Below are 27630 nucleotides of genomic sequence, written 5' to 3' on the forward strand. Positions count from 1 at the left end.
CCACTACCACCCTCTGCTGTGACTGACAGCCAGAAATCCAAACACTGTCAAATGTTCCCTGGGGGGGCCACTCCCCCCTCCTCAGTCATCTTTGCAAACATGGTTTAAAAAAGCAGTTTGATAGTTGAAAAATGTATTCTGAACCCCAAAATACTTTTTAAAATAATGGCTTTTATTATTTACCGAGCATAATCTGCTACTGGTTAAAAGGCAAACAATTATCTTTCAGTAGACAAAAATATACCCTAGCCGTTCTCATTTTCTAAATACTGTATTTAAGAAACCAGAATTCTAAAGTCTGGGGCTAAAGCACACAGGCTTTCACCTTTGGGAACCTCAATGCCTAGAACACCTTTAAGAACTACACTTTAGATTTCTTTAAAACTCAAAGGATCAAGTTTACCTCCTGCCAGTGAACACTGAGTATCATACTGCCACCCTGCAGTCTGGGTTGAGTCTGTCCCATTTGGGGTAGTGGAAGAAAGGGCAGATGTTGATTCCTTTGGCTCTGGCCGAGGTGGAGTTGGAGGTGGAGCAGAAGCTCCTACAGGAGCTACAGGCTGAGGAGCTGTTATAGCATCAATCTCCTTTAGAATGAAAATAGTGACAAACTCATTAATCACATTAAACCAGAAAAATGGCCATCACTTTAAAAAAAAAAAAAAATCCCACACACACAGGGTTTTGACTTGAGAAGCTTAAGTCTCAGCTTCCCAAGTCAAAACCCTCCTCTTGGGCTTCCCTGGTGGCGCAGTGGTTGAGAGTCCGCCTGGCGATGCAGGGGACACGGGTTCGCGCCCCGGTCCGGGAAGGTCCCACATGCTGCGGAGTGGCTGGGCCCGTGAGCCATGGCCGCTGAGCCTGCGTGTCCGGAGCAACGGGAGAGGCCACAACAGTGAGAGGCCCGCGTACTGAAAAAACAAAACAAAACAAAACAAAAAAAACCCTCCTCTTCCCCATTTTTCTCATTACAACTGTCACAAAAAGAGGAGATGGGGAGAGACTAAAAAAAAAGGAGAGACAGACATAGATTGACAAGTAGGCTAACCACTTGAAATTCCGATCCCAAAGTGTTCAATAACTAAAAACCCAAACAAAAACACCACTAACCGCTAGGAAGTTGGCCAATGTACTATCAATATCAGCTGACTGGTTTCCATTTGCTTCCTTAGACTGTGCTGGTTTTTCTGAAACATCACTCTCTTCATCATCACTGTCAGCATATGCACCAAGTAAGCACAGACCTCCTGGAAACAAAAAGGTAAGCAACGTTTATAACAATGTCAAAAAGTCCTAGGAAGTATCCAAGAGAAAATATGATTCTTTAGCCATTTAGTTTACTTGTAGAACCTCAAAAAAGTCTTCAATGAACTACCAAAAAGAGGTACAAACTGACTATGCACTTAGAGCTAATAAAATCAATCTGCATAGCAACTTGACATCCTTTTCAAAATATATGCTCAATTATTCAACCTCATACTCCCTCTGTCAAAATAACACATAGTATATCCTGATTTTAGAATTTGTTGTTTTACGTGCCCATCTCAAACAAGTAAACCAATTAGGGTTTAGTAAATGAAACAAGGAGATTTTCAAAGTGAAAAACAAAGCTCTTTTTCAATGATTTTTTTTCCTCAAAAAAGAAGTGACAAATTAAAACAGAACCTAACATGCTAGGTTAGCAACAAATACCCAGCTAAACAAAAACCCAGCTAAAACCAAAATTCCCACTCAAATGGTATTAGGTATGGCCTCTGTGATGCTGCAATGCAATTTCCTTCTTAAAAAAAAACTGAAATTATACACTTTTTTACTAGTTGATCAATGCTTATGCCATTTCCTTTTGTATCACCTATGGCTACTCTAATGTTACAATTAAGTGAGCATATATACCCTCTTCATATATCATTTTATTATAATAGGTATATGAAATATTTAAGTCTAGCTAGACTGTGCAGCTATTAATAAGACTAAATTTTCCAGTGCCTTGGTAACTGAACAGATTTATCAGGAGGTAAAACCTAGTTTTCTCTGTCATAATTCTGTAAACAAATTCATGGATTCACCTAAACATGAACACAAATTGCTTCATTTATCATACAAAAGTTCACATTCATTGTTTTAGCCACATAAATTTCACCTTCATTATTTTTTTAGTATATAGCTAAGTTGTTACACTATCAATTTCCAAAATACTATTTTAAACTGATTAGGAAGATTCTTAAATGGATATTTCACAGTATCTCCATTTTCCAGTTACCAAATATATTATATCTCATTTTGGGGGTGGGGTCATACCAGTCAATTTTCCACATTTTCTGAACAAGAGATAAAGATAGAACTACATAAGACATTTCTGTACAGAAAAAATCTGCATTTTAATATTTAGCACTGATGAGTTTTTCAGGGAAGGCGGAGGATGGGAAATTTATATTTTTATATAAACACACTTCTTAGTTGAGAGACAATAATCACTGGCCTTAGTTCTTTAATTCTGTATCTTTTGGTAAAAGGTTCCAACCAGGTGAGCCGTGTGGAATTTTGACTACAAAATTCCCAAGCAGGGGTAATTCCCCAGGCTCCGAGTGGGTCTCTAGGGCAATAGGTTTAGCCAAGGGCTTCCCTGGTGGCGCAGTGGTTAAGAATCCGCCTGCCAATGCAGGGGACCCGGGTTCAAACCCTGGTCCGGGAAGATCCCACACGCCGCAGAGCAACTAAGCCTGTGTGCCACAACTACTGGGCCTGTGCGCCTAGAGCCCGTGCTCTGCAACAAGAGAAGCCACCGCAGTCAGAAGCCAGCGCACCGCAACAAAGCGTAGCCCCCCGCTCCCCGCAACTAGAGAAAGACAGCGGGCAGCAACGAAGACCCAATGCAGCCAAAAATAAATAAATAAAATAAATAAATTTATTTTTTAAAAAAAGGTTTAGCCAAGGCTCCACCTAGTCTTTTTCTCTTCAACTCAGAGCTTTTCATATTACACACTTAAAACCTCTTCCAAACTCCTGATAACATAATGACAATTAAATAGCAAAGTAAATGAAAACGATTAAACGCAGCATTTGGGGGAAAGACACATACTTAATACTGTTAGCGACACCATAAACTGATACAATATTTAAGAACAATCTGGTAACATATACCAAGAACTACAAAACTCTCAAAGTTTCTTATAGCTAGATAATCTCATCTCTGAGAATATAACCCTAAGAAATAATTACAAAAATTGTTTTGCACAAAGCTTTTAAGAGCCTCATTTAAATAACCAAAAACTGTAAACAACTCAAATGCTCTCAAACAGGGGACGGGAAAAGCAAATTCCAGCATAGTGCCAGACGCAATATCACTTTATGATTAATCAGACCATTATGGGATTACATAAAATGATGTTAAGGGGACAAAAGGAACTCTAAAGGAATAAAAGATAAAATCAAGTCATGAAACAAGTTCTAATTACATCTCTGAAAATTTATTCTATACATTAATAAAAACAGGCATGCATTTAGAATAACACTAAAAAAAAACCTCACAATACTATACAAAATTGCATAATCTTAGAAAGCCAAAAGCTTCACAGGACCAGGCTTCTAGACTACTACTGAGAAGCTGTTGCTAAATGAAGCCAGAGGAAACAAGGCCAATCTTCAGAGCCAGTCCTTAGCAGTCTTTTTTGAGGAGTACTGACTCCTCAAACCTCAATATGCTTACCTCTAATGGATGGTGCCACACAATTTGCAAATTAACTAATGATATCGGGCAGTAAATTATTTATTTCTTAGATATATACTTTACTTTCCTGATAAGCTTCAAACAGTAACTGTGCCTTATGCCCCTTAGAAACTATTTCCTCATAACACTGAACAGTGATTTTTAACTCTTTTGGTCACAGAAAGCTATTAACAATCAAAATGATAAAAGCTGTGGACCTTCTCTCAGGAAGACACACTTGAGTGTGCAATTTCAGGGGATTCACAGATGTCTGACACTCATCTATGGAACCACATTAAATACCCTTTTCTAGAAGATGCTTAAATACTGTTGACTATCATGGTAGTCTGTTGGCCTAATTTAACAGAACTTATTCTAAATTTTCCCTTAGATAATTTCACATGCATTTACCATAATATCTGTTAGCATAAAAATACTACATATGCTTCTCTACTATATTATAAAAGCATATTTTAATAACTTAAAATTTCATTTTTGTGCAAAGAAATTCAGCATGTTTATAGTGATAAAAGTAAATTCTTTAACTAAAATCATCTTTAAAAAAATATATCAAGGGATTCCCTGGTGGCGCAGTGGTTAAGAATCCATCTGCCAATGCAGGGAACACGGGTTCAACCCCTGGTCCGGGAAGATCCCACGTGCCGTGGAGCAACTAAGCCCGTACGCCACAACTACTGAGCCTGCGCTCTAGAGCCCATGCATCAGAAGAGAAGCCACTGCAATGAGAAGCCCGTGTACTGCAACAAAGAGTAGCCCCCGCTCGCCACAACTACAGAAAGCCCGGGTACAGCAACGAAGACCCAACGCAGCCAAAAATAAATAAAATAAATTAATTTTAAAAATATATACATATATATATCAATTCTTGAGTATCTACAGTTTCACAAAGCCATGCAAATAATAATGGAAAATTGCTTCCCTTTTGTTTTCGTTAAACTTTTTCCTATGCGCATACCAACTAGTAAGTAAGAAATGACTAAAGCTGATATATTCTTTTTTTCTTTTTTTTTGCTTAGAGGAGAATTTATTGCCTTAAGTCAAAAAAGAAAAAAGGTATCTCAACCCAACAACTGAAGCGTTCACCATAGGAAACTAGAAAAAAATGAGCAAACAATTATAAAGCAAATAGAAGGAAAGAAATGATAAATATTAAAAGCAGAAATCAATGACACAAAAAAATTAATAGAGATAATCAACGAAACCAAATTTGATGCTAGGAAAAGGCCAACAAAATTGACAAAACTTAGCTATATTAACCAAAAAAAATAAGAGACAAGACACAAATTACCAAAGCCAGAAATTAAAGAATGGACTTCATAACTGACCTTACAGATTATGAGAGAATATTCTGAACTAATTATAGCAACAAATAGACAACTTTGTTAAAATAGACAAATTCCTAGAAAGATGCAAATAACCAAAACTGAGTCAAGAAGAAACAGAATATCTGAAAAACCTAAATGTCCACTGACAGAAGAATGGATAAAGAAAATGTGGCACATATATACAATGCAATACCACTCAGCTATTTAAAAAAAAAAAAAAAAAAAAAAAGGGGCTTCCCTGGTGGCGCAGTGGTAGAGGGTCCGCCCGCTGATGAAGGGGACGCAGGTTTGCGCCCCGGTCCAGGAGGATGCCGCATGCCACAGAGCGGCTGGGCCCATGAGCCATGGCCGCCGGGCCCGTGCACCCGGAGCCTGTGCTCCGCGACGGGAAAAGCCGCAGCGGTGAGGGGCCCGCGCACCGCAATAAAAAAAAAAAAAAAAAGAAATAATGCCATTTGCAGCAACATGGACGGAACTAGAGACCATCATACTAAGTGAAGCAAGTCAGAAAGAGACAAACACTACATGATATCACCTATATGTGGAATCCAAAATATGACACAAATGAACCTACCTATGAAACAGAAACAGACTCACTGACATAGAGAACAGACCTGTGGTTGCCAACGGCAGTGGGGAGGGATGGAGTGTAAAGCTGATATATTCTTACGCCGCAGGATGAAGCTGAACAGAATGAAAACAGTTCTGTTCACAAGGCACATAAAGGTCTGAAGTGCTGACTGACACTGCAACCAAGGAAATTTCTCGTAGAACATTTAAATTCTATCCATTGCACATAATCCTTAGAAGACCCAAATGAAATAATATATGTAGTTTACAAATACAAAATGCTATTTCCTAGTTCTGGAATTTCTCTCACAATGTGGTTTTACCTTTTCCAACCCATACTTTTTTTTTAAGTGGCAAATACGGGGTAGGGGGGAACAAGCATCTATTATTTCAGGTGTCACATAGTACAAAAAGTCCTGCAAATTCAGAAGAATAAAATTACTACCAATTATAGAATATTTAGTATCAAAACATACTTTAATCTTTCAAGATACATAAAGAGTAGAGAAAACTAACATTCTTGGCACTTGCTGTGTTAGAAACTTATATATATTGTTCAATTTAATCATCAAAATAACTTAGGGCTGTAAGATCTATTTTACAGATAAATGATGTCCTGAGGTTTTAGTATGAATGCTAGAGTGGTGATTTGAACCCAGGTTTGTCTACAAAACCATCACTGCAAATATTCCTTCATGCTTAAAAAATAATCAGTAAGAGCAATTTTCAGCTGCACAAACATTTGCTAGGTACCAATCAAAGCTGTGTGTTAGAGAAATAACACAATGAAAAGACACTGTTGGTGTCCCTAAAGAATGCCAAGATAATGGGGAGCTAGAAAACTAGTTACAAAATAGCATCAGTAGAAAAAGTAGTACAAAGTAATTTGGGTACAGAGAAAAGGGAACAGCAAATTTTACATTGGTTAAGGGACTTCCCTGGTGTCGCAGCAGTTAAGAATCCGCCTGCCAATGCAGGGGACACGGGTTTCAGTCCCGGTCTGGGAAGATCCCACATGCCGCAGAGCAACTAAGCCCGTGTGCCACAACTACTGAGCCTGCGCTCTAGAGCCCACGCACCACAACTACCGAAGCCCGCGTGCCTAGAGCCCGTGCTCCGCAACAAGAGAAGGCACCGCAGTGAGAGGCCTGTGCACCACAACGAAGAGGAGCCCCCGCTCCCTGCAGCTAGAGAAAGCCCGTGCGCAGCAATGAAGACCCAACGCAGCCATAAATAAATAAATAAATAAAATTTCTTTTACACTGGTTAAAGTATATATACCAACAAGCCCTCACAAAGATTTAAAATTTCCATTTTATGGGAGGAATATAAATTAGCAACACTGAAACATTCATCAAAACACTATATACAAACACGGTTTGATCCTAATGTAGAAAAGATGAAAAAAAAAACTATACCTGTTGCTTTAACGGCAGTGGGCCTGGTGGTCATGACTGGTTTGGGAGGATTCTGAACTCTAGGAACCTCCACCACCACCTCCTGTTCATCTGAATTTAAAAAAGCAAACAAAAGAAAACTACAGTCAGACGACGGAACACAGAAAAAACTATACAGGTGACAAAACAATCTGTGACTTCTCAAGTCTAGATTTCATCAATTTAAAAACAGGGTAGCTGTAACTCATCACTAACCCAAATAAAGAAAACCAGTATAACTAGAATCTTCCATCTGCCTAGTGGCTTTAACATTAAGAATTTAAACACCGTATATAAAAATTACATCTGAAATAATCCAAAGTTAAAACACACACACAGAATAAATCTTCTCCAGGCTACCAGAAGGCTTTTACGAAAAGCACAACTAGAGCATTTTTTTCGCAAGAGCCACCCAACGTGATTTTTTTTTGTTTTTTAAACCTGAAATGGTCGGGGCTTTTCCGGCGTCTGGCCCCTGCAGTATAGCCCAGTCCGGTTATTCTTAACCCAAGTACCATTCTAGGGATAAACACAAGTACTTGGGAACCCACAAACACCACCTCTCCAGGGATTTTTGGGAAACCTGCCAACTAGGAGTTACTTACATTTTAGCTGGCATAATAAAAATGGTATGCTCACTTCTAAACGGTCTCTCTCAATTTCAACAAAAACGAAAAGGAAAAGCCGATGCCGTGTAGGAAACGGCAGGTTCCACGGTCACCAAACCTAGGACGCGGAAACGCACACTCTCACATTTACCCCGTAAGTTATTCAAAGCCAAGAATAGACGTTGAGCAGACTGGGCGCCTGGGCCAATCCCTGCACCAGAGATGGCGCCTCTGGGTCGGCTCCGGCCGGGCGCACACGGCTCCGCCGCCCCTTCCGCAGCTTTGGGCTCACAGCCGTCCTCACCGCAGGCCGCACGCAACAGGCCTCGGATGCGGACGCCGCCCGCCCGGGTTTCTCTTCCTCCTAGGACTCGCCCGAGAGGCCTAGGCCGCGAGCCCCGAGCTCGAGTTTCGGACGCCCCACCTAGGCGCCGCGGCCCCTCGCGCACGCTTACCTTCTGAAGGTGAGTCGTCCGGAGCCGCGGCGGCAGTGACCGCGGTCGTTGTCGTCGGCGTCGCCGGGGCTGGCTGGCTGGGCGCCGCCGCCGCCGCCGAGTCCGGCTCGGTGTCGGGTTCCGGATCTGGGTCCCGTCCCGGCGTGCTGCTCCGCGGACCTGGCGGAGAGAGCTGCAGGATAGGCCTACGGCCGGGTACCGCCCGGGACTTCTTCCCCATCGCGAGCCCGAACGCGAGCTGCGAGCGTCGGGCAACCTAGAGGGGCGGGCGTTCGGCGCGACGCTACGTAATCAATATTCATACACTGCGACACCGCCTCCTAGAAGGATCCGCTTTTAACCGGCGGAGCGTGCGCCCGCGCAAGCGCCTTGGGCCCCGTACGCTCTTCTGGCTCCTCCCCCGGGGGGGGAAGGAGGACTTTACCCACGGGGCTAGACGATTGGCTGTTTTGACACATTGAAGAACCCGGTAGCCAATGGACAAGGAAAAAGGGTCAGAGTCAAGCGAATAGTACGGAAGGATGTGAGTTTAGACTTGCTTCCAATTACGTCAGGCTCCACCCATGCGGTTTTTGCGGAGTCTATTCTCTACCGTCTTGTCCTCCATTTTGTACCCGTTCTTGCTTATGTGTTTCTTGTCGTTTGTCGTCCAGGAAGCTGTGCTGCTTTCCAGGCCCTTTCCCAAGTTTCGCCCTGATTATTGTGGCTTACTTTGGATATAACATTGAACATTAGGTAAAATAGTAGGTCTTTTATGGTTTTGTGAAGTTTTTCTTGGGGCACAAAGATGACGTCTCATCGTGTGGCTTATCAAGTGGAAAAATATCACGACATAGTGCATACGAGGGTAGAGCCTAAATTGTGATGGGATACAGGAGCCTTCCCAACGTGGCCGCTTTCATAGATTTATCTTCCTTTAGCACTCTCCTCTCCCCTGTCCCATTCTGGAGCCAGCCACTCGGAGCGGTTCTCTCACCTTCATTCCTTCACACTAGTTGGAAAAACTACGGCATCGTGTGGCAAAATTATTTTCCTTCCTCAAGAGCCGTTGCAGGCATAACATCTCTGAACCTTTTATCTCAATGCTGAGCCCCTCCCTAGCAACTTGACTTACCGTTGATACTCGTCTCCCACTTCTAAATTGAGTTTAAGAAATCCAGTGGTATATTTTTGGCCGCACCTCCCACCAGGGATTGAACCCACGCCCCCTACATTGGAAGCTCAGAGACTTAACCACTGGACAGCCAGGGAGGTCCCCAGTGGTATATATTTTTATATTCCCAGCGCTCACTCAGTTCTTGCTAGAGCATGCTAATAATATGTAACATTTATTGACCACTTACTATGTGTCAGGTACCGTCTAAGGACTTTATATGTAGAATTGCATTTGATTCTCACAACTTTATAGGGTAGATATCATTATTCCTAATTTATAGATCATATTCCTCATTTATAGATGAACCCTTAAATTGGTTGCTGAGTGCAAAAGCCATGAAAGCAGTGACTTGTCTGTTTTGTTCCCAGTATTGAAATGCACTTTCTGGAACACAAGCACTCAGTTTTTGAATGAATATAGTGCTTGAATATATACAAACTAGAAATAAGTAGCAAGAGTTCTTTCCTTTCCTTACCTATGGGAGGAATATCTGGATTAGAGTGGTTTGAGATTAGACTCCCAAGACTTCTGAAAAATTAACAGCTAGAAGCAGGGGAGAATATGCTGTTTTGAAGCTGTCACCAATGATTTCTTTCTCTCTTCCTTTCTTTTTTTGATTTATTTATTAAAAGAAGTAGTTGATACACAGTAGTTGTACATAGGAGTTTTGAAGCCAAACATCTGGATTCAAAACTCAACCCCAGCACCTTCCAGATGTGATTGCTATGACAAGTTTCTTTTTTTAAAACAAATTTATTTCATTTATTTTTGGCTGTGTTGGGTCTTCGTTGCTGCACACGGGCTTTCTCTAGTTGTGGTGCGCAGGCTTCTCATTGCGGTGGCTTCACTTGTTGCAGAGCATGGGCTCTAGGCGTGCGGGCTCAGTAGTTGTGGCTCTTGGGTTCTAGAGCACAGGCTCAGTAGTTGGGGTGCACGGCTTAGCTGCTCCGCGGCATGTGGGATCTTCCCGGACCAGGGCTCGAACCCATGCCTCCTGCATTGGCAGGCAGATTCTTAACCACTGTGCCACCAGGGAAGCCCTCTCACAAGTTTCTTAACATCCCTAAACTTGTTTCTGCAACTGTAAAATGTTAGTGATAGTATCCATAGAGTTGTTGTGAAGTTTAAATTACATCATAGTTTTAAGCTCTTTGTAATGCAGCCAGGAACAAAATAAGCAATTATTCTATAGTAGCTATTATTACTACTAATGAGCATTTTGTTTACATGAAAGTCCAGATCCTATTATAAAACTGGCTGTAAACAAGTGAGATTATGAGCTAAACCACAATGCATAGAAATGTGAAAGGCTGTTTTCCTTGGGGGAAATTTATATTTTTGGAGGTAGCTCTTAATGTTTGTAGCCAGGGTTCTCGACCCCAGCTGTTTAGAGAACCATCTGGAGGGTATTAAAGCAATATAAGAATCTGAATCAGGGCTGAGAGTGCAGGGCTCATATCAATTTTATTTTAAAAAGCTCTTTATTTTAATGCTTAGCCAGGGTTGAGAACCACTGGCTTTAGAGACATGTTTTACTGTTTTTGGCCTCAGAGAAGGTATTAGGATCTGAACCAAGAATGGACAAATCATGGCTAAATTACGCCTGCTTTTTATTTATTTATTAAAAAAATTTTTTTTTTGGCTGTGCAGCATGGCATGTGGGATCTTACTTCCCCCAACCAGGGATTGAACACACGCCCCTGTAGTGGAAGCATGGTGTCTTAACCACTGTACCACTGGGGAAATCCCAGGCCTACCTTTTAAAGGGTTGAACAAACAAAACAAAAGAATGTCTGACAGAGGACTGCCCTGGTGGTGCCGTGGTTAAGAATCCACCTGCCAATGCAGGGGACATGGGTCCAAGCCCTGGTTCGGGAAGATCCCACATGCCGTGGAGCAGCTAAGCCCATGTGCCACGGCTACTGAGCCCACATGCTGCAACTACTGAAGCCCGTGTGCTCTGGGGACAGCGTGCTGCAACAACTGAGCCCGTGTGCTTCAACTACTGAAGCCCTTGCACCTAGAGCCTGTGCTCCATAACAAGAGAAGCCACTGCAATGGGAAGGCTGTGCACTGCAACGAAGATCCAACACAGCCAAAAAAAAAAAAAAATCCTGTGATAAACCATGATGGTAAAGAGTAAAAAAAAGATTGTGTATATGTATGTTTATATATATGTATGTATGTATAACTGAATCACTTTGCTGTGTAGTGGTAATTAACACAACATTGTAAATCTATTATACTTCAATAAGTAATCAATTAAAAAAAAGAATATGTGACAGAGAACTGTGTAGACTATAAAAACTAAACTACTTATCTGGCTTTTTTTTTTTTTTACGTCTCCACACAGGGTGAGTAAACATGGTCAGTCACTCCCTTTAAAGAAAAATTAGGCCTGCTCTTTGATTGCCGGGGACCTAAACAGCTCTGGAATTAGTAAAATCAAATTATCAGAGCTTACATTTGACAAGTGAAACCTGGGAAGAACAATCATTTAAATAAACATGCATTTTCAAATATATTTAGTTATAATCACGACTGGTGGGCGATGTCTTTACTCTGTATTTGATGTTAATTTCAAAAGCCAACCTTCCTAATCCATATTAAAGCTCTGGCTTTTGGAACTTCAACATGAGATATGCTGCAGAGGAAGACTGTCCACAGAAATCCCAGCTTCAGCAGTGTAGAATGAAGTTTTAGGGTTGTGTGTGTTAATTCATCTAAATTTTATCATGTAAGAAATTAATAAACTGAAACCTCAGACTTCCCTGGTGGCGCAGTGGTGAAGAATCCGCCTGCCAATGCAGGGGACACAGGTTCGAGCTCTGGTCCGGGAAGATCCCACATGCTGCGGAGCAACTAAGCCCATGCGCCACAACTACTGAGCCTGCACTCTAGAGCCCGCGAGCCACAACTACTGAGTCTGCATGCCACAACTACTGAAGTCCGTGTGCCTAGAGCCCGTGCTCTGCAACAAGAGAAGCCACCGCAGTAAGAATTGGCTCACCGCAATGAAGAGTAGCCCCCGCTCGCCACAACTAGAGAAAACCCAACGCAGCCAAAAATAAATAAATGTAAAAAAAAAAAAAAAAAAAAGGAAAACTCAATTAAATAGTCTTGGGAGACTAGGACTGGGAGCTCTCATGCCCTGGGATGATAGAGCTCAATAGGAAGAAAACTCTTCTTTCCTAGCAAGGACTCAGCCAATGAAAAGCCAAGTGCTTTGTTTACCATAGCTCTCCCAACTCCCCCCCCCCCCCCCCCCCCGTTCCTCGCTCCTTCCCTTGCCCTGGGGGGACTTGCACATGGCATGCCTTGGTTGCAAGACCCTGGATTGCAATTGTCTGATGATTCCGAATAAATCTATCTTTGCTGGAGAAATAACTGGCAGTATATATTTTTTAGGTCAACAGTCATTATTGTCTCACTCCCAACTGGGTGTACTTTGATCAATTCAATTCTGGGGATAAGCCCCAGGAGGTAACAATCAGGTTTAAGGGCTCAGTCCCACACAAGACTGCCCTTACTACAGAAGCCAGCTCCACATGAGGTCCCCATGCCACTCACACTTCTTTCTGGCTATAATATCAGGGGTTCCCACGACCTCCTCACATTTTTGAATTCTCTAGAAGCATTCACAGAACTCAGGAAAGCACTATACTTAAGATTCCAGTTTTATTATAAAGGACACAAGGTGAGGGACTTCCCTGGTGGTCCAGTGGTTGGGACTCTGCGTTCCCAATGCAGGGGGCCCAGGTTCAATCCTGATCAGGGAGCTGGATCCCACATGCTGCAACTAAAAGATCCTGAACGCGGCAATGAGGATTCCACATACCACAACTAAGACCCAGCGCAGCCAAATATTTATTTAAAAAAAAAGATACAAGGTGAGGTGTGGGAGGGAGCACAGAGCTCCCATGCTGTCTCTCTGTGGAGTCCTCATGTCACCCTCCCAACACATTAATGTGTTCTCCAACCAGGAAGCTCTATTCAGCCTTGGTGTCCAGTTTTTACTGGGACTTGATTACATAGGCATGGTTGATTGACTCACTGGCCACTGTGACTGTGAGTGAACTCAATCTCAAGCCCCCTGCCCTGTCCTTCTGGCCCAAAGTTCTAACCCTATATTCACCATCACAGGGTGGGTCTTCCTGGGGACTAGCCCTATCCTGAAGCTATCTAAGGGCCCCCCTGCCAAGAGTCACCTTCTTAGCATAACAAAGACTTCTTCACTCAGGAAACTACAAGGGTTCTATAATCTCTATGCCAGGAATAGGGGAAAAAGATCAGATATACTCTTTATTATACCACATTATTTGACCTTGTGTGTTTCATGGAAGTTCATTTAAACCATGAAGCCTCATTTACTGGAAGAAATACCTACTTTTAGTCTCTAGAAACTGGCATAAGTCATTTGAACAATAAATGTCTTTTGATGTTGGAGTTCTGTGCAGACACAGGAAGGTATATTCTTGTGGCTTAGGGTTAATGATGAGCCGATTATATTAAAAAATAATGCAGGACTATCTTTGTTTTTAGGTACAAAATTGGAAAGAGCTGTGAAGATTAAAAGAAATGTAAGTGCCGTGGAGCAACTAGGCCCGTGAGCCACAACTACTGAGCCTGCGTGTCTGGAGCCTGTGCTCCGCAACAAGAGAGGCCGCGACAGCGAGAGGCCTGCGCACCGCGATGAAGAGTGGCCCCTGCTCGCCGCAACTAAAGCCCTTGCACAGAAACGAAAACCCACCACAGCCAAAAATAGATAAATAAATAAATAAAATTAAAAAAAACAAATGTTAGAATTTTCTATAATATATACTGTGTTCTAGTAGAAAATAAAAGTATTATTAGGTTGAGGTAAATTAGGTTAATTCTGTTACCTAGAATGTGTTCACTGATGAGTGGCTCTGTAGAACAAATGAGCTTTCTTAGATCACAAAAATCATAGCAATAAACTTGGTAAGAATGGTCAATATGAAACTCCGTGTGCCATAAACTCTATTATTAACAGAAATGGTACCTACTTTTATTGTCACAGGCTGGAAAGGTGTAACCTTACTAGTTACATTATGCTAAATTATTTAAGAACTATGAAGTTTTCCTCCAAGAGTCACACCTTTATTTAATGGTAGTTAAGCACTAAAAAAGAAGGGACCCCTTTTAATAGCAATTTGTAATCAGGAAATTGCCAGAGTTGGAAAACACAAGGAAAGACGATGCTATTAATACATCACATGGTCCAGAAAACGAAACTGCGGACTCAAAGTGATGAGAAAAGTGAAGTGAAAGAATGTGGACACCTTTTTTCTGTTCTGGTTGGATTTCAAAGTGAGGAAGGTGGAAGAAAATTGACAGAAGAGCTGGGCTGGCTCCAGCATGAGTTCTAGGTCTTGAACTAAAATAGTGAGGACAGGAAAAGCTGGTCAGTGTCTTATGAACTGCCACCATGGAAACCACTGCTTTGCTCAACAATGCAAATGAACAGCTTTCTGCAACAGGGCCAGTCTTGAGCTACTTCTTATCTTTCAGAAATGGCTACAAGAGGGTTTGACATTTTTCAGGCTGTAGGTTATCATCCATTAGTCACTCATGAAAATATATCAAGTGAGGATACATATTTTGTGAAAGCTTTCTCTTGGTTATATATGTATATACAGGTCAAAATATATTTCTCGCTACAGTTGTAAGCCGCAAGTTTATGGAGCTGGAAAGGCAAGACATCTTGTGGCCCCTAATTGCATCAAACACTTCGCATTAATCGTGGCAGAGATAATGTGAAGAAAGAGTCACATACCGCAGTATCTACCAATAACAGTACCACAGGGAAACTCACATTGTTATTTAAAATATATAATGTAAATATGGTATTGACATAAAAATTAAATGCTTATGAACAACTCAAGAAAGATCAAAGGGCATATAAGCAAGTACTATACAGATGGTTTCCTTAAAAGATAAATTTTAATATACAGAATAAAATTCAAGAGTTTATTTTTTCACGTCCCCCCGAATTTGTGGCCACGAATGCCTCTGAATCTGAAGAGGAAAGTTTATATTTTGGTCCAATACGTTATTAGACTGCCTGTATGATCAAGTCCGGCTTGATTATCATAAATCATAGAGGTTAATGGAATTTACTTTGAAAATGTATTACTTTTACAGATGATAAATTTTCAATTTTTTCTTAGCTAAGAGTTTATTCCACTTTAGCCTCAGAACCAGATTCAAGATATCTTCCTTAAAAAAAAAAAAAGATATCTTCCTTAACAGCTGGTCATCACGTTAGGCTTAATCTAGGCAAATTACTTAATACCTTATTGGAGATCATAAAAAAACTCCACAATAAATAATGAAAAGGGTATGCAAAATCATTAGCCTCTGTTTGCAATACAGAAAATACATGTCAGTTCTGGACCAAAATAATTCCATTGAAATACAAAAAGTGATAGGGAAGAATGAAAGGATTTGCAGTGACTGCTTTTGGTGGTCAGCTACAACGAACCAACAACCATCAGCTGTTTTGGAAAGTGTAGGTGGGTTTTAATTTTCAGATAAAGAATGTCTTCGGTAGTTTAAAAAAATATAAACTCTAAAAAAGCTTGTGAATCATATACAAAAGCAGCTGTCTGAGACCAAGGCTGAAAACCAGAAACTGTGTGTTAGCACCACCAGCAAGCACAGGTCCTGTGACTCATCTGCCCTTCTTTCTTGTGCAGAATGCAGACTTGACTGTTGTACACATCATTTACAGGTATAAAAACCGGCCTGGAGTACAGGTTTCCTGTTGGGTAAAGTCTTAAGCCCTAAGAGGCACCAAGCAGTTCCAAAGGCTGGGCAACCATCCAGATCACAAGTTCCGACGATATAATAAATCCCGTGTTGCCTTATCAACTTTTTGCTGGTAGTCCTCCAATTTGTCAAGTATTTTCTGGGACAGCTGTAGGAGAAAAGAAGGGAATCATTGGAGAATAGGTCAAGGACTGAAAAAGACTAAAGTTATCAATCACTTTGACTTCAGCAACCAGATTTCCCCTAATAAAGTTGTGAGCCATTGTGCTTCATTTAACCACCATTCAGTATAGGAGTCTGCTCTGTGACTCCACTGATATAACTGGACTTTTCTGCTATATACAATACTCCAACCCTGTTTCCCTAACGAATTTCTAAATATGCAAATCATACCAGTATTTTTAATAAAAGCTTTATTAGCTCTCTTCCCAGAACCAGAGAGGTTATATCTGACTTAACTAATCATCTCATAAAGGGATTGGGCAGCATGTGAAGGGCAATAAATGGCTTCTGCCCTCTCCTTAATCCTTGAGAACCAGAAAAGCAAGCTTTAAGGTGTAACTGCTAACGCAAGGGCTTATATAAAATGCCCCAGGAGAGGGTTTACTCACTGCAATGTTGTGACTGTTGGCACTGTTCTCTCCCAGAGCCTGCAGAAGCTGATCAATGGAAGAGTATGGGAGCCACACCATTGGAGCTGTTGCAGACAGTGGAAACTGGAAAGAAAAATACCTATTATTTGAAGAAAATCTGAAAAGTGGACCATTTCTTCTGGGTAGCTACTTCCACAGGATTCGATAACATGAAATGCTTTACTTGTTTTCACAACAAGAAATTGTGTGTGTATGCATGCATGTGCGCACACACACGTGTGCACACGGTACATGACTGGAACCCCGCATCTCTTTTCAACTGGGGAACTGGTCCTTTTCTTAGTTAAATCAAATGTATTTTTAAATTCATATCATCTTTTATCTTAAAGTAGGGCTAAGGCTGATTAGGGATAAACACACTCAACAAAACTCTTCTCTAAATTGTCAATGAATGATACTATTTCCAGTCTGAAATTTAGATGTAAATTATCTGAAAAAACTTTGGAAAAGGAAAGTGTGATAATACAGAATTAAAAGGAAATGTGGATACAAGCCTACCTCAATTCCAAAGTACTGATGTCCTTTTCCCAATACAGCATCCACATATTCTGAAACCAAATCCACAGCTTCTTCTAAAAGGTCATAGTTTAAGTAGAGACGGAGCAACTCAGCAGCATCAACCTTCTGTAAAAAGTTAGTGATTAAGAACACTTACCAATTTCCATCTTACCTGGGCATGGACCAAAGGATGTTGAGTGTCTGATTCCCTGGCATTTATACTTTTCATTATAAATAAACAAACACCTTGGTTTACTTATCTTGGGATGAGGGTCGGATTCCCAAGAGCCCAGTTACCTCTGCGCACCTTGTGAGGCCCTTTCTGTTAAGTGGCCTTCCTCACCTGTTCTGTGATCTAAGACACATTTTAATTCTTTCCTAATTTGTTTCCACAGTAGTAAGTCAACAAACCTTCCCAGAAATGCTGAATACCAGAGATAACATAGTCACATTAATTCTCAGAAACATACGAATGACAAATGAGAAAGAAGTTAAAAGAATCACCAACTTTAAATGCTTGAATTACATTTGTATTTAACTCAGGGTGAGAGAAAAGTGATACAGCCTCAGCTTGGAAGGCCTCTCCTAATTATGTCAATTATGTCAATTATGCTTTCTATATTCTGATTTGATCACAGTCTTAACTTTTACCATCTTAGCTGCTTTCTCTACTTTTTAACTTAAAAAAATAGGTTAACTTTCTTAAGCTTTATATTCTCTTTTCCTATTGTGCCCAACGTATTTCAGGTACAGTAGTTCTCAAACTTAGCATGCATCAAATCAAATCATGACCTTGTTAAAATATAGATCCTGGATCCCAACTCCAAGGTAATTTGATTCTGTAAGTCTGGGATGGAGCTCAGGAATCTATATTTTGAAGAAGCCCACCATCAAAATAATTTAATGCAGGTGGCCCAAGGACCCAATTTTGACAGAAACTGAAAGAAACACTGTTGTAGAATGTAGTGGAATAACTGAGGACATGGAAAGGAGATGTGACCCATAAGCCCCCCGCCCGGCAAACCGGGGGCCTGCGAAGAAGCATTGGGTGCTTTGGGCACTGATCCATGAGATGTCCTCAGTATAATCAGAGTGGTGGGAATGCAAGGAAATGTCCTTGTGCTACTTCAGTATAATCAAAATAATGGTGGGAACCTTGTGCTGCTTTTGCGCTCAAGGACGAAGCACGGCATGTTTTCAAGAAAGCCCATTATTGCTTGTATAATCAATAGAAACATATGTTGCTGCTTTGGCATTTCTGGAATGTTAAGAAAATAAGTCTTAAAATGTAAACCTAGATAATGCTTTAATAAAAGCTACCACAGCAGGACAGACGGCGCTGTTTTGCCTGAGCGAGCGGCAGCCCTCTACTGCTGTGCTTCGGCACAATTCATCTCGTGTGACGAGCTTGCTTTCGGCCCTGTCATAAGATAAACTACAACAGTAGACTTTGAAAAGAATTCCACTCACTCCTGTGAATTTTTTGAGTAATGAATAGTGAATGCTGTGTTCCATATATACTCATTGTTCTAAATACACACTCATTGTTCAGTGAGCACACAAGCATGCATTAACTTAATCACCAACACGGAGAACTTTAAATCTGAACACCCAGTACGTCACAGGACTGAAGTAAACTGTTTTTAGCTGAGACTGAGAAGCTGTAAGTATATAAGTCGGTATATTTCCATAAATTGTCACTCTATCTTTTCCTTTTTAATCATCTCATGAAGTTATTCAGGACGATAAAGACCAGGTTCTTACTCTCTATAAGTTAAGATACCACTTACCTTATAACTGTTTATAAGCCAGTTAGGCAGAGGCACTCCATGAGACAAGAGCTTGTTGATTACACAGTGGTGATATAAGTTATTCTGGACTTTGTACTTTTCCAGGTAAGTTGATAATAGCCTCCATGCTTCATCTGTAGCACTTGATAAAAGGAGAAAGGACTTTGAGTTCCAGATTCTTAATAGATAATTACAGTACCATTCAAAACATGTATTTACATGGAAAAAATCTTTATAGACACTCACAACAGAATTGATAATACAGCTAAATGACAACTAACATTATTAGGGCCAATGTGACTTAGGGGTGGTACTAGAAACTAGATGACTTGGATTCTTGTATTTCCCAATAACCACATATTAACTCAACTAAACAATTCACTTTACTTGTTTGTTCCAGATTTCTAAAACAAGGAAATTGGCTCAGACCACTATTTCCAAACCTGATCAAGCATTAGAATCATGCAGTAGTTCTGATTTAGAAGATTAGGGTGATATCTTGTAATCTGTACTTTGATAGTAATTCTGGTGTTAATTTAGGGTTTGAAAAATAATGTCAGAAGACTTCAAGACTGTAAAATGCTATAATTCTAAAGTGCTAAGCTGCATAATACAAATTATAAATGCAATTCAGGAAAGGGAAGTTTACTGAGGGTTAGGGTTGTTAGAGAAGGATTCTGAAGACACTAAAGTACATTCAGGTAGACACTGGGGAAGGATATGGAGGGTAAGCCCTTGCAGGGTTGGATGAAGACTAGGGCTATACCTAGACTCCTTAGTAGTGATGACTGATGAGAGCTGATTGGCTGCTAGCCAGGCCCAGGCTTCTGCTTGGGCTGCCTCTCCTCCAAACTGCAATTTGATGCATCTGCAATGAAAATGGTTCCACACAGAGTAAACTAATTTGCTGAAAAGCACCACATTATTTTGCTACTGAAACTGGAGACGAGATGACAACTTTAGCTCTAGTCTATTACTAAATTCACCCTGGGTACTGGCTCTTCCCTCTCCTCACAGCCACACAACTGGATGACCCACAAGGCCATTAATAAGTGTTGAGATTATTTACTTACAAGAGAAAATTGATGATGAAAAATTCTGATGGTGGGCTTCCCTGGTGGCGCAGTGGTTAAGAATCTGCCTGCCAATGCAGGGGACATGGGTTCGAGCCCTGGTCCGGGAAGATCCCACATGCCGCGGAGCAACTAAGCCCGTGCGCCACAACTACTGAGCCTGCGCTCTAGAGCCTGGAAGCCACAACTACTGAGCCCACGTGCCACAACTACTGAAGCCCGTGCGGCTAGAGCCCATGCTCTGCAACAAGAGAAGCTACCACAATGAGAAGCCTGCTCACCGCAACGAAGAGTAGCCCCTGCTCGCTGCAACTAGAGAGAGAAAGCCCGCATGCAGGAAGGAAAATCCAACGCAGCCAAAAAAAAAAAAATCTGATGGTTTATTTCTAACTCACAAACAACTTGACTAATATTTAGGTATAATGTAACTTTAATAAGAAGTACTTTTTAACAATGTTTGCAGGGGCCACTAGATGTCCTAAAGGATTGAAGAGAACATATGCCTTATCTAAATGGACACCACTATTTAACCCAGGTTATCTACTGTCATGTGGCCATGTGGGCTCAGGAATGCCAGATCTGATTTCTCAAAAGAAGCTATAAATCAAGATTAAAAAAAAAAAATCATTGTGTGTATTACACAAAAACTGTTCTTTAAAGCAGCCTTGTAGGATACTGGCTCGTGTGACTACTGCTTCACACTAAGCAACAGCAGAGTATTTTTGCATTAGAAAATTAAGATTACTGAAAGACAATTGCATACATACTTGAAAGCAAGTCCCTCAAAGACTGGCATTAAGGGAAGCTTAAAAGTCTGGCAGAGTGCTATGGCAGTGTCAAAGAGGCCAGCCTGAACCAAGAGAGTGACCATCTCCTCTGCTGACGAACTTCCTGCGGAAATGGAAAAGAGCTATTTAGTGCACCCAACGGCATATGGAAATGAACTGAACCCAAAGACTGCTTCCTTGATGAATACCTCATAATAACAATGACATGCTTTAATACCCATCTAGTATACTATGTCCACTGCCCGGCCCTAAAATGTGCTGTTGGTGCTGAATGCCTACCTGCAACCGCGACTGCTGAGGGATCGTGCTGAGCTAGAGTGAGGCGAATGCGAGCCAAGGAACACTCTTTCTCCAGATCTTCTAGTTCCAGGATTTCAATTTGTCTATTTGCTATAAGCCAAAGAAAAACATTTTCAATTCCCAAAGTACAAAGGAAGTGCCTATTAGACTAACTCAACCTGTCAATTCCCACTAAAAATTAAGTAACATTCAGTTTTAATTTCATGAAGGTGGGGAGAAAACAAGGGGTTCAATAAAAGCTAACTTGAAAAATAAAGTAACATCCCGGTCTCACACTACAGCTGAGTCAAATCAAAGGACTCTAATGACAACAGCTGCAAATGAGGAGGCACTTGCAAGGCCTTTCACAAATAATTTCAATTAACTCTTACAACTGTGAAACACTGCTATCTCTATCAGTAAGAAAGGAGCATGCTCAAAGTGAGAGGCAGAATTAAAACCAACTGTGCCTGACTCTAGAACCCAGGCTCTTTAAGGAAGGAAATCATGCCTCCATGGTGATACCAAAGGAGCCTGATAAAAAAACGTTTGGTACTAAGCTGATTTAAAAACAACAAACAACAAATGCACACGCGTGCGCACGCGCACACACACACACACACACACACACACACATTTTTAAGCATTTTCATTTCCCATACAGGCATACAAAGTTTCAAAGAGCTACCAGACAACCTTTAACAGAATATTGAAAACAAACTACCAAGAAGGAACTTTACAATATTTTAATAATATAACTACCATACATATACAATATACTACAATATAATTATACACAGTATTACAACTACTATCCAAAAAATAAATATAAAGAATACTACTATAACAATATAATTGCTCTTCAGCAAAGAATCAGCATGAGATCCCTGACTCACTTGGGGCAGCTGTGCATTCTCCATCATGATTCCTCTTAGGGGATGCTCCAGGGCGATCATACTGAAAAGACAAAACAATAGATATAACTGTGAGAAACTAGGGTTTTTTTAAAAATTAATTTTATTTTTTGGCTGCATCGTGTGGCATGTGGGATCTTAGTTCCCTGACCAGGGATTGAACTCATGCCCCTGTGGTGGAAGCGTGGAGTCTTAACCACTGGACCGCTGGGGAAGTCCCTGAAAAATGAGCATTTTATTTTCATATCATTTTTTTTGTGTGTGGGAACTTTTATTCTTTTTTCTATTTTATTCATTAAAAAAAATTTATTTATTTATTTTTGGCTGTGTTGGGTTTTTGTTTCTGTGCGAGGGCTTTTTCCAGTTGCGGTAAGCGGGGGCCACTCTTCATCGCGGTGCGTGGCCTCTCTTGTTGTGGAGCACAGGCTCCAGATGCGCAGGCTCAGTAGTTGTGGCTCATGGGCCCAGTTGCTCCACGGTATGTGGGATCTTTCTAGACCAGGGCTTGAACCCGTGTCCCCTGCATTGGCAGGCAGATTCTTAACCACTGTGCCACCAGGGAAGCCCCTCATTTTTAATATATACCCTTTTTTTTTTTCATTAACGATGATCCAGAGCTTTCAGGCTTAAATTCTCTCAACGTAAATTATGTTTATTTCAACTAGCACAGCTCTTCTCACAAAAGTACTGTAACTACTAGACAAAGAAATGGAGTTGTTTGCCAACTTGGCTCACTTAGCTAAAATATGTTACTGAGTCCAAGGACACAGATTTGATCTCCATATAAACCACTTGACTTTCCTTGGTTTCAGAGTTACATTCTCTACCCATAACCCTGGGAAGAAGCATAGTACATTCAGGAACTATACAATACAAGTAGCTGGGAGTATATGACCCCATCAGCATGACAAAAAAAAAACACCTCACAGTTCGCCTCCCCTAAAATAGTAGCAATAGATTAAATTAACAAAAATGAATGAAATAAAAGCAGCTACCACTTACTGAGCACTTTCTGCAGGCCAGGCACTGTCACTGCTCTAAGCACTCTACATGAATTATCTCATTTAATACCCAAACAATCCTATAAGGTAGACATTATTATTGTCATCATCCCTATTTTATCCAAGAGGCTAACTGGACAGTAAAAGATTAAGTAATTTGCCTGAAGTTAGGTTGTCTAACTCCAAAACCACTCTGTAATACTTATTCCTACAATAATTCTGACCTTGGGAACTAAAGGGGTAGTAACATGTAACAAATGAATTGCTACAAAAATATATTAAGTCCACAAATATCCCAGTGGAAATTTTAAATGAAATGAAGCAAAATGAGGTAATAGTTTTCAAAGGACCAAACCAAATAAATTAAATGATCCCCCAATTCCAGGATGGAAAGTTTTCATACCACTGCACCAGATGCTGGCTGAACAATCCATGCGTATTCTGGGCGAATAAGGCGTAAACAATTAATAGCAGCCAGATAACAGTTGCCTTGCTTCTCAAGTCCCCGGAGAGTTCGAACCTCTCTGCCCAGACGCATTCCGTACTCAAACATCACTGTGCCAGCTATAAGGCAATAATAGACATTACAATTTCAAAAATGTATCTCTTTAGAGATACACAGAGAGTTTGTCACACTTATCAAACATTAAAATTTAAAACAAAAATTGAGTTTAACTTAAAACCACAAAAAATCATGTGCTGGTGAGAATGTGGAAAAATTGGAACCCTTGTGTACTGCTGTAGGGAATGTAAACTGGTATAGCCACTACGGAAAACAGTACGGCAGTTCTTCAAAAATTTAAAAATAGAATTACCTTATAATTCATCAATTCCACTTTTGGGTATATACCACCCCCCCAAAAACAAACAAACGAACTGAAAGCAGAGTCTTGCAGAATTATTTGTACATCCTTGTTCCTAGCAGTATTATTCACAACAGGCAAAAGATGGAAACATCCAAGTTTCCAGAAAAATGTGATATATCCATACAATGGAATATTATAAATTCTGACACTTGCTACAACATGGATGAACCTTAAAGAGTTTATGCCAAGTGAAATAAGTCTGTCACAAAAGTCAAATACTGTATGATTCTGGTAGCCAAATTTATAGACACAGAATAGAATGGTGGTTGCCAGGGGATGGGGGAGGAGGGAATGGGAAGTTGTTGTTTAAGGAGTATAGTTTCCATTTTGCAAGATGAAAATAATTCTGGAGACTGATTACGCAGTAATGTGAAGGTACTTAGCACTACTAAATACTTAAGAATGGTTAAGATAGTAAAGTTTATGTATATGTACTTCACCACCACCACCACCAAAAAAAAAAAATCCCCCAAACATCTAAAATGTTACTTTTGATGTTTAGATACTATGTTCCCAGAGAGTACAGAGAGCTAGTCTCAGCCATATTGTCACCTATTCCCCACCCAGGATTTGGGTGCTCTGTCCAAATCATACGCATTTTTTTTTTTTTTTGGCTATGCCATGTGGCATGTGGAATCTTAGTTCTCCGACCGGGGACTGAACCTGCACCCACTGTATTGGAAGTGTGGAGTCTTAACCACTGGACCACCAGGGAAGTCCCCCAAGGTCACAGACTCTTATTTTATTTTATTTTTTTAATAAATTTATTTATTTTTATTTTTGTCTGCGTTTGGTCTTTGTTGCTGCGCGCAGGCTTTCTCTAGTTGCGGCAAGCGGAGGCTACTCTTTGTTGCAGTACGTGGGCTTCTCATTGCAGTGGTTTCTCTTGTTGCGGAGCACAGGCTCTAGGCGTGCCGGCTTCAGTAGTTGTGGCACGTGGGCTCTAGAGCGCAGGCTCAGTAGTTGTGGTGCACAGGCTTAGCCACTCTGTGGCATGCGGGATCTTCCCAGACCAGGGCTCGAACCTGTGCCCTCTGCATTGGTGGGTGGATTCTTAACCACTGCTCCACCAGGGAAGTCCCAGACTCTTATTTTTATAATGCTTTAGTTACATAGGTTGAATGAAATATTGAAAAAACATTGTTCTGAGACAGCATGGGACTCCAGAAACTAAACAGATTTTAAAATTCCCTTTCAGTTTCCAAATCAAATCAAACTATTTTTCATCCCAACAAATATTTTGAGTGCCTGCAATATGTAAGACATTTTGTCAGAAAAACAGCCTTGCTCCAGAAAGACCTGAACGTTAATCTAGCTAAGCTGGTCTTAATCAGGTTGATGTAATGGATGTTGTCATTGTGAAAGTAGTAATATATCTTGAATCATCTATTTTTCCTTTCTTGCATTACTCAAAGAATATGCAGGACTTCCCTGGTGGCGCAGTGGTTAAGAATCTGCCTGCCAATGCAGGGGACACGTGTTTGAGCCCTGGTCTGGGAAGATCCACATGCCACAGAGCAACTTATTCCATGAGCCACAACTACTGAGCCTGCATGACACAACTACTGAAGCCCATGCGCCTAGAGCCCGTGCTCCGCAATAAGAGAAGCCACTGCAATGAGAAGCCCATGCACTGCAATGAAGAGTAGCCCCTGCTCGCCGCAACTAGAGAAAGCCTGCGCAGCAATGAAGACCCAACGCAGCCAAAAATAAATAAATAAATTTATTAAAAAAAAAAGAAAAAGAATATGTAAACATATTTTACCATTAGGAATATTAAGAACATGCCTATGAATTACTTCCATCCATTCTTCCCAATGAAAATGAGTAAGAAACCTAATAAAAGACTCTGAGTGAAAATGGTATAAAAATGTTAGAGGTTCCAAAGGGTAACCACAATGGTCATCTTGTAAAATATGATCTTAAAACAGATATGTAATCCCTTTATTTTAGCTGGCCTGATAATGACTTCATTGTCATCATACAAATCCAAATTTAGAAACGTTCTACAAAAATGACTGGCCTTTCTTCTTCAAATATATCAACGTCATCAAAGGCAAAGTAAGGCTAAAAGAATGCTCCAGATTAAAGGAGACTAAAGAGGACAATTAAATGCAAGATGTGATCCTAGATCAGGGGGTGAGGACAGTATGGGAGAAATGTACTATTAAAAAAAATCATTGGTCTTCCCTGGTGGTGCAGTGGTTAAGAATCTGCTGCCAATGCAGGGGATACGGGGTTGGGCCCTGCCCCAGGAAGGTCCCATATGCCGTGGAGCAAGTAACCCCATGCACCACAACTACTGAGCCTGCACTCTGAAGCCTGCAAGCCACAACAACTGAGCCCCGCACACCTAGAGTCCGTGCTCTGCAGCAAGAGAAGCCACGACAACAAGAGGCCCGCACTCAGCAACAAAGAGTAGCCCCTGCTCGTCACAACTAAAGAAAGTCCGTGCACAGCAATGAGGACCCAACACAGCCAAAAATAAATAAATTAAAAAAAAAACCCATTATGTTTGGCCATATTTAAATGTGAATAGCACATAAGATAAGAGCACCACATTTACATTAAATTCACAAAATTAGTTACATGTTCTCAGTTTGATAATTGTATTGAGGTTATATAAGGAAATGTCCTTGAGATGCAAGTATTTATGTACTGAGACATGATGTCCACAACTTACTCTCAAAAGGATCAGCAAAAATAAGAGAAAACAAAGGCCAAAAGCAAAATGGTACAGGAACTTAAAACCAGCCACAAGAATTCAAGGTGCCTTTAGTGAAATAACATTTCTTTTAAAATTAGATGGAATGGACTTCCCTGGTGGCCCAGTGGTTAAGAATCCGCCTGCCAATGCAGGGGACACGGGTTCAAGCCCTGGTCCGGGAAGATCCCATATGCCGCGGAGCAACTAAGCCAGTGCACCACAACTACTGAGCCTGTACTCTAGAGCCTTCAAGCCACAACTACTGAGCCAGTGCGCCACAACTAATGAAGCCTACACACCTAGAGCCCATGCTCTGCAACAAGAGAAGCCACCGCAGTGAGAAGCCTGAACACCACAATGAAGAGTAGCCCCTGCTCACCGCAACTAGAGAAAGCCCGTGGGCAGCAATGAAGACCCAATGCAGCCAAAAAAATAAAAAATAATAGTAAAGAATAAAATTAGATGGAAGATACACACAGAATGCCATCTAACTAGAAATGCCTCAAGAATGTTCTAGAATGGGAGAAGTGCCTTTTTTTTTGGCCACGCTGAGTGGCTTGTGGGGATCTTAGTTCCCTGACCAGGGATTGAAACTGTGCCCTCGGCAGTGAAAGCGGGGAGTCCTAACCAGTGGACCACCAGGGAATTCACAAGAAGTGCCTATCTTTAGGGCGTACAGGTAATCCACAAAAAGGTGAAGCTAACCTCGAACTTAAACATAAGTTCCCCAAATGCCTGTAGAGAACACTTGTCCAATGGTAAAAATAAGGTAAAAATTACTAAGTCAAACAGATAATAGTTTTTGTAAGACACAATACAACTGATAAGGTTGCCTCCACAAAGACTGTACGCTTCAACTGCTCACCCTTCCGGTAATTGTGACGATAGATGTGGAAGGCATACAGAAGCTCATAGTAATTGTAAGTCATAAGGTCCACAGCTCTCGCACGTGATTCAATTATTCCCACAACCTAAAGGAGGCAATCAGATAT

The 27630-nt window shown here is 40.9% G+C and overlaps 2 protein-coding genes across 3 annotated transcripts in view; both read right to left on the minus strand.

Annotated features, from left to right (window-relative positions):
• The window catches only part of FNBP4 (formin binding protein 4), a 38415-nt gene extending 29840 nt beyond the window's left edge, over window positions 1–8575 (minus strand). The window contains exons 1-4 of one of the 2 annotated variants that reach the window (XR_009520409.1): window positions 8122–8575; window positions 7041–7130; window positions 1111–1247; window positions 404–587 (exon numbers count right to left, since the gene is read on the minus strand). Coding sequence is in view for 1 of the 2 variants with exons in the window: in XM_060018910.1 (XP_059874893.1) it covers window positions 404–587; window positions 1111–1247; window positions 7041–7130; window positions 8122–8341 (631 nt within the window). In the remaining variant the exon portion in view is untranslated. The remainder of the gene's footprint in view (window positions 1–403; window positions 588–1110; window positions 1248–7040; window positions 7131–8121) is intronic. The other variant, XM_060018910.1, reaches the window with a different exon arrangement.
• Window positions 8576–14387: 5812 nt separating this feature from the next.
• The window catches only part of NUP160 (nucleoporin 160), a 55592-nt gene continuing 42349 nt past the window's right edge, over window positions 14388–27630 (minus strand). Inside the window, exons 27-36 of the mRNA XM_060018911.1 lie at window positions 27504–27609; window positions 23469–23629; window positions 22047–22107; window positions 21151–21261; window positions 20851–20974; window positions 19777–19878; window positions 19011–19152; window positions 17221–17346; window positions 16681–16785; window positions 14388–16217 (exon numbers count right to left, since the gene is read on the minus strand). Coding sequence (XP_059874894.1) covers window positions 16128–16217; window positions 16681–16785; window positions 17221–17346; window positions 19011–19152; window positions 19777–19878; window positions 20851–20974; window positions 21151–21261; window positions 22047–22107; window positions 23469–23629; window positions 27504–27609 — 1128 coding nt within the window. The 3' untranslated portion in view covers window positions 14388–16127. The remainder of the gene's footprint in view (window positions 16218–16680; window positions 16786–17220; window positions 17347–19010; window positions 19153–19776; window positions 19879–20850; window positions 20975–21150; window positions 21262–22046; window positions 22108–23468; window positions 23630–27503; window positions 27610–27630) is intronic.

Source organism: Delphinus delphis, chromosome 8, assembly GCF_949987515.2.
Source record: "Delphinus delphis chromosome 8, mDelDel1.2, whole genome shotgun sequence".
Taxonomy (NCBI): domain Eukaryota; kingdom Metazoa; phylum Chordata; class Mammalia; order Artiodactyla; family Delphinidae; genus Delphinus; species Delphinus delphis.